The sequence below is a fragment of the Nerophis lumbriciformis genome, linkage group LG28 (genome assembly GCF_033978685.3).
Source record: "Nerophis lumbriciformis linkage group LG28, RoL_Nlum_v2.1, whole genome shotgun sequence".
Taxonomy (NCBI): domain Eukaryota; kingdom Metazoa; phylum Chordata; class Actinopteri; order Syngnathiformes; family Syngnathidae; genus Nerophis; species Nerophis lumbriciformis.
Window position 1 is genome coordinate 3,347,774 of NC_084575.2, and position 13,753 is coordinate 3,361,526.

General features: G+C 38.7%; 2 protein-coding genes across 4 annotated transcripts in view; one reads left to right on the forward strand and one right to left on the reverse strand.

The window, feature by feature from the left end:
• LOC133570591 (uncharacterized) overlaps positions 1-13,753 on the forward strand; it is a 463,307-nt gene that overhangs the window by 256,654 nt on the left and 192,900 nt on the right. The gene's annotated exons all lie outside the window — the stretch shown is intronic.
• The window catches only part of LOC140680121 (uncharacterized), a 1,112,395-nt gene that overhangs the window by 9,215 nt on the left and 1,089,427 nt on the right, over positions 1-13,753 (reverse strand). For 2 of the 3 annotated variants that reach the window (XM_072916471.1, XM_072916472.1), the window contains exon 2: positions 6,810-7,034. In XM_072916471.1, coding sequence (XP_072772572.1) covers positions 6,810-7,034 — 225 coding nt within the window. Of the gene's footprint in view, positions 1-6,809; positions 7,035-11,072; positions 11,532-13,753 lie in introns of all 3 variants that reach the window. The other variant, XM_072916470.1, reaches the window with a different exon arrangement.

The window sequence follows — 13,753 nt, forward strand, 5'->3', positions numbered from 1 at the left end:
ATCCGTTTCAATACATGCGTAATCTGTTGAATCGCTTAAGCCGCTGAAATCCGAGTCTGAATCCGAGCTAATGTCGCTATAGCTTGCTGTTCTATGCGCCATGTTTGTTTGTGTTGGCATCACTATGTGACGTCACAGGAAAATGGACGGGTGTATATAACGATGGTTAAAATCAGGCACTTTGAAGCTTTTTTTAGGGATATTGCGTGATGGGTAAAATAAAAATAAAAACTTGGAAAAATAAAATAAGCCGCTGGGAACTGATTTTTAAAGGTTTTAACCCTTCTGAAATTGTGATAATGTTCCCCTTTAAAACAAAACGTATTAAATGTAACTAAAAGCTTCCCTTTTTTATATTTGCACAGTATGTATATATTAATGTTGTAAATACACATCTTTATATATCTAGAAAATGTGGTCCTAAAGAGGTAGGCACTGTCACATCTAATAGAGAGCCAAATACTAGAGTCTGTGAACATTGCTCCAAAGTCAAGATTTGTTGTTGATTTAATGTGCATACAAAAGCGAACATTGACAGGTGCAAAGGCAGCAATATATGATAAAACAAGACGGCAGCTAAAGAAGGACTTCCCTATTCATCCCCAAAAAACCTGCCAGGGGAGCAGCTGACTTGACCACTTCTGGTGCTGACGTAAGACAACCTGCGTCCCACATGTTTATTTTAATGAAGTAAGTTTATTTCCATCATATAATCAACCATCAACCATTCTGTGTGACCAGTTTAACAGTACAGATGATACATATTTAACAATCATACACATTTACACACAAAAAGAAAAGAAAAAGAATGACGGAAAAAGGAATAGGCTGAAGCCAAAGCTTATATTTGGGGGGATTACCCCCAATACTTCTTAGACGGAAACACAAATAATGACAACATAAAGGAAGTAGTTGAAAGCTTCAATAATTACTTTGTAAATATTGGACCAAAATTGGAGGAAAGGATTCCAGACCCAGTTTCAATTGAGGACTATAATGATACCATAGAGCCAAATCCCAACTCCATGTTCCTCAGTAATGTGACACAGGAGGAAATAGTTATAATCCTGTAATCTAAGACTTCAACTGATTGTAATGGAATTGATATGGAAACCATAAAAAAGGTTCTAGAAGAAATCTCAGGACCATTCATGTATATTAGTAACCTATCATTTCAAATACCCAAACTAAATGAAAATAGCTAAAGTTGCACCAATTTATAAGACTGGAGACAATTTACAAATTACAATTTACAAATTATAGACCTGTTTCTTTACTTCCACAGTTTTCTAAAATCATTGAAAAAGTGTCCAATAACAGATTAGAGAGTTTCATAAACAAACATAGAATACTAGAAGAGAACCAATATGGATACACAGCTAATATTTCAACTTTGATGGCTTTAATTGAAATGACAGAAGAAATGAGCAATGCAATAGATAGTAAAAAATGTGCAGCAGCAGTGTTGTTGGATCTAACTAAAGCATTTGACACAATTAATCACAATATTTTCATCAAAAAACTAGAAGGATATGGCATCAGAGGGTTGGTCTTAAACTGGATAAGAAGTTATTTAACCAACAGGAAACAATACGTGAAGCTAGGCCAACACACTTCTACAACACTAAATATATCCTGTGGTGTACCTCAGGGATCAATACTAGGACCTCAATTATTCAATCTCTATATAGATGACATTTGTAAAGTTACAAAATATTTAAAGTTAGTATTATTTGCAGATGATACAACAGTGTTTTGTTCAGGAGAGAACACACAGAAGATAATACAAATAATAACAAAAGAAATGAACAAATTAAAAGGATGGTTTGACAAAAACAGATTATCTTTGAATCTCAGTAGAAGTAAAATAATGCTATTTGGTAACAGGAGAAGAGAAAGTCAAACACATGGACGGAATAGAAATTGAAAGAGTAAATGAAACCAAATTTCTAGATATAATAATTGATGATAAATTGAACTAGAAATCTCATGTAAAAAATATACAACATAAAGTAGCAAGAAACACGTGAATAAATTTGCATGAATAAAGCTAAACATGTTGTAGACCAAAAATGACTTCATATTCTCTACTGCTCACTAGTGTTACATATCTGACTTATTGTGTAGAAATATGGGAAATAACTACAAAAGTACACTTCATTCATTAACTGTGTTACAAAAAAGATCAGTTATAATAATACATCATGTTGGATATAGAAGTTGTATGCATGCATGTGTGATGTATCATGTTGTATGCACGCATGTGTGATGTATCATGTTGTATGCACGCATGTGTGATGCATCATGTTGTATGCATGCATGTGTGATGTATCATGTTGAATGCATGCATGTGTGATGTATCATGTTGTATGCACGCATGTGTGATGCATCATGTTGTATGCATGCATGTGTGATGTATCATGTTGTATGCATGCATGTGTGATGTATCATGTTGTATGCATGCATGTGTGATGTATCATGTTGTATGCATGCATGTGTGATGTATCATGTTGTATGCATGCATGTGTGATGTATCATGTTGTATGCATGCATGTGTGATGTATCATGTTGTATGCATGCATGTGTGATGTATCATGTTGTATGCATGCATGTGTGATGTATCATGTTGTATGCATGCATGTGTGATGTATCATGTTGTATGCATGCATGTGTGATGTATCATGTTGTATGCATGCATGTGTGATGTATCATGTTGTATGCATGCATGTGTGATGTATCATGTTGTATGCTTGCATGTTCCAAATAAACTCAAGTCAACTAACACTTGGTGGACATTCAAGCCACAAAATGCAAATGGAGTATTGTTGGTGTATTTTGGATGGTTATAGAGGACCTCCCATTGGCTCCATTGCAAGTGGACTTTTATTTACATTTATGAGTTAGAATTAGGGCTGGGTGATGTATGGAATATACTGGATATATCGTGGGTTTGTCTCTGTGCGATATAGAAAATGACTATATGGTGATATTGGAGTATACGTTCTCACACAGTTGCTTTTAGCTGCAGGCATTACACTACAGGCTCTTCTCACTCTTTCTTGTCTCTCCTCACAGAGACACAAAACAAGCGCACCTTCTTACAAACCCCGTTTCCATATGAGTTGGGAAATTGTGTTAGATATAAATATAAACGGAATACAATGAATTACAAATCCTTTTCAACCCATATTCAATTGAATGCACTACAAAGACAACATATTTGATGTTCAAACTCATAAACTTTTTTATTTTTTTTTGCAAATAATAATTAACTTAGAAATTCATGGCTGCAACACGTGCCAAAGTAGTTGGGAAAGGGCATGTTCACCACTGTGTTACATGGCCTTTCCTTTTAACAACACTCAGTAAACGTTTGGGAACTGAGGAGACACATTTTTGAAGCTTCTCAGGTGGAATTCTTTCCCATTCTTGCTTGATGTACAGCTTAAGTTGTTCAACAGTCCGGGGGTCTCCGTTGTGCTATTTTAGGCTTCATAATGCGCCACACATTTTCAATGGGAGACAGGTCTGGACTACAGGCAGGCCAGTCTAGTACCCGCACTATTTTACTATGAAGCCACGTTGATGTAACACATGGCTTGGCATTGTCTTGCTGAAAAAAGCAGGGGCGTCCATGGTAACGTTGCTTGGATGGCAACATATGTTGCTCCAAAAGCTGTATGTACCTTTCAGCATTAATGGTGCCTTCACAGATGTGTAAGTTACCCATATCTTGGGCACTAATACACCCCCATACCATCACAGATGCTGGCTTTTCAACATTGCGCCTATAACAATCTGGATGGTTCTTTTCCTCTTTGGTCCGGAGGACACGACGTCCACAGTTTCCAAAAACAATTTGAAATGTGGACTCGTCAGACCACAGAACACCTTTCCACTTTGTATCAGTCCATCTTAGATTAGCTCAGGCCCAGCGAAGCAGACGGCGTTTCTGGGTGTTGTTGATAAACGGTTTTCGTCTTGCATAGGAGAGTTTTAACTTGCACTTACAGATGTAGCGACCAACTATAGTTACTGACAGCGGGTTTCTGAAGTGTTCCTGAGCCCATGTGGTGATATCCTTTACACACTGATGTCGCTTGTTGATGCAGTACAGCCTGAGTGATCGAAGGTCACGGGCTTAGCTGCTTACATGCAGTGATTTCTCCAGATTCTCTGAACCCTTTGATGATATTACGGACCGTAGATGGTGAATTCCCTAAATTCCTTGCAATATTTGGTTGAGAAAGGTTTTTCTTAAACAGTTCAACAATTTGCTCAGACATTTGTTGACAAAGTGGTGACCCTCGCCCCATCCTTGTTTGTGAATGACTGAGCATTTCATGGAATCTACTTTTATACCCAATCATGGCACCCACCTGTTCCTAATTTGCCTGTTCACCTGTGTGATGTTCCAAATAAATGTTTGATGAGCATTCCTCAACTTTATCAGTGTTTATTGCCACCTTTCCCAACTTCTTTGTCACGTGTTGCTGGCATCAAATTCTAAAGTTAATGATTATTTGCAAAAAAAAAATGTTTATCAGTTTGAACATCAAATATGTTGACTTTGTAGCATATTCAACTGAATATGGGTTGAAAATGATTTGCAAATCATTGTATCCTGTTTATATTTACATCTAACACAATTTCCCAACTCATATGGAAACGGGGTTTGTATATGGTGTATCGTGACATGGCCTAAACATATCCACATATATATGGTGTATCGTGACATGGCCTAAACATATCCACATAAATATGGTGTATTGTGACCAGTGTTGGGACTAACGCGTTACTTTGTAACGCGTTACTGTAACGCCGTTAGTTTCGGCGGTAACTAGTAATCTAACGCGTTATTTTTTTTTATTCAGTAATTTAGTTACCGTTACTACATGATGCGTTACTGCGTTATTTTACGTTACTTTTGATGTAGTATCGGCTAGAAACAGAAGCGCTGCGGTATCTTTCTTCTGAATCTTCCTCTGTCACAAGCCGGAGAGAAGAAAAGAGGCGCGGTCTATGTGTGTGTGGGGGGGTGGGGGGGTGGGGTGGTGGTTGGGGGGCGGGGAGGGGAGGTTTGATCCGCGGTTTGATATATGAAACAAAAAAAAAAAGTTGTTGGCACGTTCAGTCCACACACAGCGTGGTCATGGCGAGCGCAATAACGGAGGAGCTTGAACGCCCCCGCCATTGAATCGGTGTGTTTATAAGTGCAGATTCGGTTGTGCAAAACGAGGGTTTTAAACACATGCTGATAACGTGCTTGAACCACGTTACGACATCCCGTCGCGCACCCACTTCAGCAATAAGATTGTGCCAGATCTTTATGAGCAGGAGAAGAAAAAAGTTGTGGATGAACTATCCCGAGCATCATCTGTTGCGCTCATGACAGACGGGTGGACGTCCAGCGGAACTATAAGCGCTCACTTCATCACAGCAGACTGGGAGATGAGAAGACACGCCCCCTCTACGAGAGTCACCTTGCGCAGGTACTGACACAAGCAGTGGAGGAATGGAAGATAAAGATATCCCAGTCACACGTGATAATGCCAAAAATCAAATAATTACAGAGAATGAGGCAGGACTGGGACCACAGATAGGTGCTTTGCACATGTAGTGAATTTGGCATCACAGAAGGGAATCTCAGTCAATAGGATGGAGCGCCTCTTTGGGAGGATCAGGAAGGTTTCTTACTTCCACCCAAGCACAACAGCTGCTCATGTGCTTAAGACAAAGCAAGAAATGCTAAAGCTGCCTGCTCATACATGATGTCCCAACGAGGTGGAACTCCACTTATGATATGTTGAAGCAGCAGGCAGCTATATACTCTGCATTGACCCACAACACCCTGAAGACAAATGTCACCCTGTCTGATGATGATGTGAGAGTGGCAGATGAGGTCCTCTAGGTGCTTAAACCCCTCAAAAGTGTTCCATCTCTACTGAGCACTGAAACTTCACCATCTGTGTCAATGATCCTGCCACTGAAAACAAGGATTCTACAATCCATGGCTCCAAGTGTGGAAGACAGCAGCATCACTCCAGATGTCAGGCTTTATTTCACTACCTATGTTTCAAGGAAGATGATGTTTCTTCTTATGTTGCACTTAAACTTGTTTTTTATTAATGGTCATTGGTCCAAGTTTAAAGAAAGGAGGAATGCCTTTTTATGTTGCACTGTTTTTCATTAATTATGTTAAAAGGAAAATAAAAATGCATGTCAAGTTGATCAACAGATTGTATTATTCTCCAGTGCAATAACAGTACTGAAATGAAGGCAAAAAGGGCATTAATGGGAGCTTTAAAAAAAAAAGAAGAAAAAAAGAAGTAACTAAATAGTTACTTTTCACAGTAACGCATTACTTTTTGGTGTAAGTAACTGAGTTAGTAACTGAGTTACTTTTGAAATAAAGTAACTAATAACTGTAACTAGTTACTGGTTTTCAGTAACTAACCCAACACTGATTGTGACATGGACTAAACATATCCACATATATATGGTGTATCGTGACATGGCCTAAACATATCCACATATTAATGAAAAGCCATATCGCCCAACCCTAGTTGGAATGTGATTTTTTTTTTTTTTAAATATATCCACCTTTGTGTCTTTTATAATGATTGTGAACGATAGAAAGAATTCCCCAAAAAAGTGCAGTTCCCCTCTAAATTCCAAGGATTAGATTTAAGACTTGAAGTGTATGAGCATGAAGTGATGAAGCCTACTTGGATGAGTCTTCTAAGACAAAGTGAACAGTCCAGTTGTGATGGATTGCATGCCCTGAGAATAAAATGATATGTGCTTACTTGGACTGTGATGAAGCTGTGAGGACTCAGGTGCTTTGTTTTCATGCTTTTCAGTCTTCACAGAGACAACAGTCAGTGGAAGCTTGCTGACATCATCCTCCTCCTGCCCTACAACACACTCTCCCTCCTCTTCCTCTTTTATGTGTGGATCCTCCTCTTCCTCTTTCATGTGGGTAGGCTGTGGATCCTCCCCTTCCTCTTTCATGTGAGGGGGCTGCTGGATGTCTGTTGGGTAAATGTAAATAAGATAAAGAGAGAAGAGAAATAGTTTTGGACTGACACTGTTAACACAATGACATTATTTGTGTTCTTCCGTGTGTTGGGTTAAAAGTGTGTAGCAAAACAACTAATAAAAACACAGGAAATACCTCCTTTTTTCCTAAAGTCAATTCAAAAGTGGCACGGTGAGTACCTAAACAGACTTGGAAATAGGATAAGGGGCAATTTGAAAAGTTTTTATAACTACGAGGCAGCACTGATTGAGGCATTTTGAACTTCACTGATGTAAAGTGTGTAAATATTTTATTCTGTATACAGTCCATTACACCTACTCTTTATCGCTAAACTTAACCATAATCTTTTAATGACAAAGTCATTACCATAACTTCAATATCATGGAAATAAAAAAATAATAATTCCAAAATCACTTAAAAAAAATATTCATGGTATGTTTTTGTAATCATGCAGAATACTTTTTTGTGGTCATTTTTTTGGCTGGGCCAAAAGGAACTTTTACCAAAAACATGTTTTACTTTTGAGAGATTGATTGAGACTTGTATTAGTAGATTGCACAGTACAGTACATATTCCGTACAATTGACCACTAAATGGTAACACCCGAATAAGTTTTTCAACTTGTTTAAGTCGGGGTCCACTTAAATCAATTCATGATAGTATGTGGTGTTTTATAGAGTATCTCCATCAAAAATTCCTCTTTAGGAATTGGAGACCATCTACAACACGCTGAAGGACAGTCAGTCACCTTTATGTTACTTTAATAAATCAAGTGTTGACAACTTTGGCTATTGAAAATAAATGTTTACATTCCCTTATTATTACATGTTAGTCACAATCAGGAAGTGAAATGATAACTAATTAGATGTGATTACATTATAAAATGTTTTGGTGAGTGTGTGAGTTTTGTGTAAACATGTTGATACAAGTTTACATTTTCTTGCGGACTGGAACACAGATATGTCCCGAAAGGATGCACCCAATTTTAAAACCTTCACTAAGCTGTGCCACCAACATTGTCTCACTTAGCTCATTAAGCAAACTACCAGGGTGAGTGAGTCCTTTTAAACCTTCATAGACCTCGTTGTTACTTCTGACCAGTCTAAGATCACCACAAGTGGAACTACTGTATGCGGCTTAAGTGATAATTCCATCATTTTCTGTACCTATAAAAAACATAGAACTGAGGCTGACGACCACAAAACAGGCGAAGTTACAATCCTTAAGACCTAGACTAGCAAGGCTTTCAATGACACACTGGCACATTAAGACTCGCCTGGTACTTACAAGTACACAGGTTTTTGGGTCAATTCCTAACCTCAGAAAAGTAAATAACTTCACAGTCAAAGTGGGTGACAATGTTATAACAAACAAAAATGAGATTACCAATTTTGGCTGCATCATAGAGACTAATCTCTCCAGTGAAAAAATGACTACTAAGGTAGTCAAAGAATCAACCGACAAATTATGTTCTTACATAGTAGTACTACTGTTACGGGTAGTATTGCACTTAAGACTCTAACACAAGCGCTCATTTAACATCACTTTGAGTACAGAGTTCATATTTAGTACCGTGACGCCTTAAAAGCTCTGAAAAACAAACTCCAGACAGCCCAAAACAAAATGATTGGGCTTCTACTCAACCGTCCATCTCACCTTTCCTTAACGTGGGGAGGCTCTTGGTAGGTAACAGAGTACCGTATTTTCCGCACTATAAGGCGCACCTAAAAACCACAAATTTTCTCAAAAGCTGACAGTGCGCCTTATAACCCGGTGCGCTTTATATATGGATAAATATTAAGATTCATTTTCATAAAGTTTCGGTTTCGTAACTTCGGTAAACAGCCGCCATCTTTTTTCCCGGTAGAACAGGAAGCGCTTCTTCTTCTACGCAAGCAACCGCCAAGGTAAGCACCCGTCCCCATAGACCAGGAAGCGCTTCTTCTTCTACTGTAAGCAACCACCCGCCCGCGTAGAAGAAGAAAAAGCGCGCGGATATCACCGTACGTTTCATTTCCTTTGTGTGTTTACATCTGTAAAGACCACAAAATGGCTCCTACTAAGCGACAGGTATCCGGTTCATGAAAAGTCGCAATCTCTCCATCCGCACACGGATTACTATTTCACAGCAACTGATATTCCTGTGAACCGCACTGTGGATAAAACGGGAGCACGTACGGTGAATATTCGCACCACAGGGAATGAGAAGTCATCCTTCACTGTGGTTCTAGCTTGCCATGCTAATGGCCAGAAACTTCCACCTATGGTGATATTCAAAAGGAAGACCTTGCCAAAAGAGACCTTTCCAGCCGGCGTCATCATAAAAGCTAACTCGAAGGGATGGATGAAGAAAAGATGAGCGAGTGGTTAAGGTAAGTTTAAGTTTACGCGAAGAGGCCGGGTGGCTTTTTTCACGCAGCTCTGTCCATGTTGATATACGTATGTTTGTGATTGCACATTTGCGTACATTTTGGGAGTGAACAGAGTTGTTAGAACGCTGGTTTTTAATATATTATTAAAGTTTGACTGACCTATCTGACTGTTTTTTTGACATTCCTTTAGCGCAGTTAGATGCGGCTTACAACACGGGGCGGCTTATAGGTGGACAAAGTTTTGAAATATGCTGTTCATTGAAGGCGCGGCTTATAACCCAGGGCGCCTTATAGTGCGGAAAATACGGTACATCTTCTTGCAGTTGGTCTGGTGTACAAGATACACCATACCACTAAAATACCCATGTACCTGTCTAGATACTTCAAAATATATTCACCAATACAACACCAGAGGTAGTTGTACAAGTCATATTCAACCCAGATCTCACTCCAAAAAATGTTCCAATTAGTTTGCCTGCTATACCACCAACATGTGGAACTCCCTATCAATAGCCATAAAGGAGTGTAAATCCCTTACTTCCTTCAAAGTCGCTCTGAAAAGACATTACAGGTTGCGGCTACTCGTAACTGGGAATATACAAATCCTTTGACTTTTATTTTATTTTCATTGATTTTCATTATGCATTTTAAATAATAAATAAATACGATCAAAAGTCTGCTTACAATAGAGGCTATTAGAGTTGCACTATTCTGCCTATAATGAACTTAAAAACATCCAAACACCTCCATTAAGGTTGTATGTACATGCAGTAGGTATATATGTCATTTAGTAACAGGGGCATTTTTTAAAAGATGTAATATTTACATATTTTTGCTCATTAGCGCATTAATTTTAAAAACGCATCACAACGTTCGGTTTTTTTTTTTAACATCACTGAATATTACACACTGCAGACTTTGTGAGAGCCAACAAACATAATAAAACATCACTTACTGTACAAGGTCTGCTGTCACTATGACGCAGACTGATAGAATCTAGTTATATTCCCGTTTAGATGAAGAATTACTCAAAATCCTCACACGGAAAAGGGGGGTGACGTCAAGCGTCTTTTTGTGTCGTTTGCCATTGCCAGGTCTAAATTGGCTGTCAAACGATACCAACTTGTCAGAGTACGTCCTCATCCTTTTACTATCCAGGTGAGAGGCACGATTCATGATCTGGAATAATCTTTCACCAGTACCGAGGTGAGGAAGGAGCTCACCAGCCGCTGATGTCAACATAGACACACAAGCTTTAAATAGTTTGTCTGCGTTAGCACTTATAATAACAATATCACTAATACTTGCTTGCTATTCAAGCCACAAAATGCAAATGGAGTATTGTTGGCACTTTTTGGATGATTATAGAGAACCTCCCATTGGCTTCATTGCAAGTGGACTTTTATTTACATTTATGAGTTAGAATGTGATTTTGAAACAATATATATCCATCGTCATGTCTTTTATAATGATTGTGAACGATAGAAAAAAATCCCCCAAAAAGTGCAGTTCCCCTCTAAATTCCAATGATTAGATTTAAGACTTGAAGTGTATGAGCATGAAGTGATGAAGCCTACTTGGATGAGTCTTCTAAGACAAAGTGAACAGTCCAGTTGTGATGGATTGAATGCCCTGAGAATAAAATGATATGTGCTTACTTGGACTGTGATGAAGCTGTGAGGACTCAGGTGCTTTGTCTTCATGCTCTTCAGTCTTCACAGAGACAACAGTCAGTGGAAACTTGCTGACATCATCCTCCTCCTGTTCTACAACACACTCTCCCTCCTCTTCCTCTTTCATGTGTGGATCCTCCTCTTCCTCTTTCATGTGGGGATTCTCCTCTTCCTCTTTCATGTGTGGATCCTCCTCTTCCTCTTTCATGTAGGTGGGCTGTGGATCCTCCTCTTCCTCTTTAATGTGCGTGGGCTGTGGATCATCTTCTTCCTCTTTCATGTGGGTGGGCTGTGGATCCTCTTCTTCCTCTTTCATGTGGGTGGGCTGTGGATCCTCCTCTTCCTCTTTCATGTGGGTGGGCTGTGGATCCGCCTCTTCCTCTTTAATTTGGGTGGTCTGTGGATCCTCCTCTTCCTCTATAATGTGGGGGGGCTGCTGGACATCTGTTGGGTAAATAAGTAAATAAGATACAGAGAGAATAGAAATAGTTTTGGACTGACACTGTTAACACAATTACATTATTTGTGTTCTTTTGTGTGTTGTGTTAAAAGTGTGTAGCAAAACAACCAATAAAAACAGGAAATACCACCTTTTGTCCTAAAATGTATTAAAACGTGGTACAGTGAGTACAAAAACAGACTTGGACATTTGATGGGGGTCAATTTGAAAAGTTTTATAAGTACGAGGCAGCATTGATTGAGGCATTCTTAACTTTACACTCACTGATGTAAAGTGTGTAAATATTGAGATTGTCAAATGATAAATGATAAATGGGTTATACTTGTACAGTGCTTTTCTACCTTCAAGGTACTCAAAGCGCTTTGACAGTATTTCCACATTCACACACACATTCACACACTGATGGCGGGAGCTGCCATGCAAGGCGCTAACCAGCAGCCATCAGGAGCAAGGGGTGAAGTGTCTTGCCCAAGGACACAACGGACATGACTAGGATGGTAGAAGGTGGGGATTGAACCCCAGTAACCAGCAACCCTCCGATTGCTGGCACAGCCACTCTACCAACTTCGCCACGCCGTCATTACCATAACTTAAATATCATGGAAATAAAAAAAATCTAATTCCAAAATCACTTAAAAAAACATTCATGGTATGTTTTTGTTATCATGCAGAATACTTTTGGGTGGACATTTTGTTGGCTGGGCCAAAAGGAACTTTTAACAAAAACATGTTTTACTATGTGCTGTTTTATGGAGTATCTCCATCAACAATTCCTCTTTAGGAATTGGAGACCATCTATGACACGCTGAAAGAAAGTCAGTCACCTTTATGTTCTTTTAATAATTCAAGTGTTGACTACTTTGGCTATTGAAAATAAATGTTTACTTTCACTTATTGTTGCATGTAAGTCAGAATCAGGAAGTGAAATGATAACTAATTAGATGTGATTACAGTGTAAAATGTATTTGGTGAGTGTGTGAGTTTTGTGTAAACATGTTGATACAGGTTTACATCTTCTTGGGGACTGGAACACAGATATGTCCTGAAAGGATGCACCCATTTTTAAAACCTTCACTAAGCTGTGCCACCAACATTGTCTCACTTAGCTCATTAAGCAAACTACCAGGGTGAGTGAGTCCTTTTAAACCTTCATAGTCCTCGTTGTTACTTCTGACCAGTCTAAGATCAGCACAAGTGGAACTACTGTATGCAGCTTAAGTGATCATTCAATGATTTTCTGTACCCATAAAGAACATAGAACTGAGGCTGACGACCACAAAACAAGCGAAGCTACAATCCTCATGACCTAGACTAGCAAGGCTTTCAATGACAAACTGGCAAATTAAGACTCGCCTGGTACTTGCAAGTACACAGGTTTTTGGGTCAATTCCTAACCTCAGAAAAGTGGATAACTTCACAGTCAAAGTGGGTGACAATAATATAACAAACAACAATGAGATTACCTATCTTGGCTGCATCGTAGAGACTAATCTCTCCAGTGAAAAAATGACTACTAAGGTAGTCAAAGAATCAACCGACAAATTCTGTTTTTACTAGTGTTGTCCCAATACCAATATTTTGGTACCGGGACCTGTACCAAAATGTATTTAAATACTTTTCCGAACTTTTTGATACTTTTCTAAATAGAAAGGACCACAAAAAAGTGCATTATTGGCTTTATTTTAACAAAAAATCTTAGGGTACATAAAAAATATGTTTATTATTGCAATTTAGTCCTAAATAAAATAGTGAACGAACTAGACAACTTGTCTTTTATTAGGAAGTTAACAAACAAAAGCTCCCAGTTTAGTCTGCTGACATATGCAGTAACATATTGTGTCATTCATAATATATTATTTTGTCAATATTATTAAATGGTAAATGGTAAATGGGTTGTACTTAAACCCCCACTGGGGTGAGTTTTTCCTTGCCCTTATGTGGGCTTTGTACCGAGGATGTCGTTGTGGCTTGTGCAGCCCTTTGAGACACTTGTGATTTAGGGCTATATAAATAAACATTGATTGATTGATTGATTGATTGTACTTTTATAGCGCTGTTCTACTTTTTTAAGGAACTCAAAGCGCTTTGACACTATTTCCACATTCACCCATTCACACACACATTCACACACTGATGGCGGGAGCTGCCATGCACGGTGCTAACCAGGACCCATCAGGAGCAAGGGTGAAGTGTCTTGCTCAAGGAC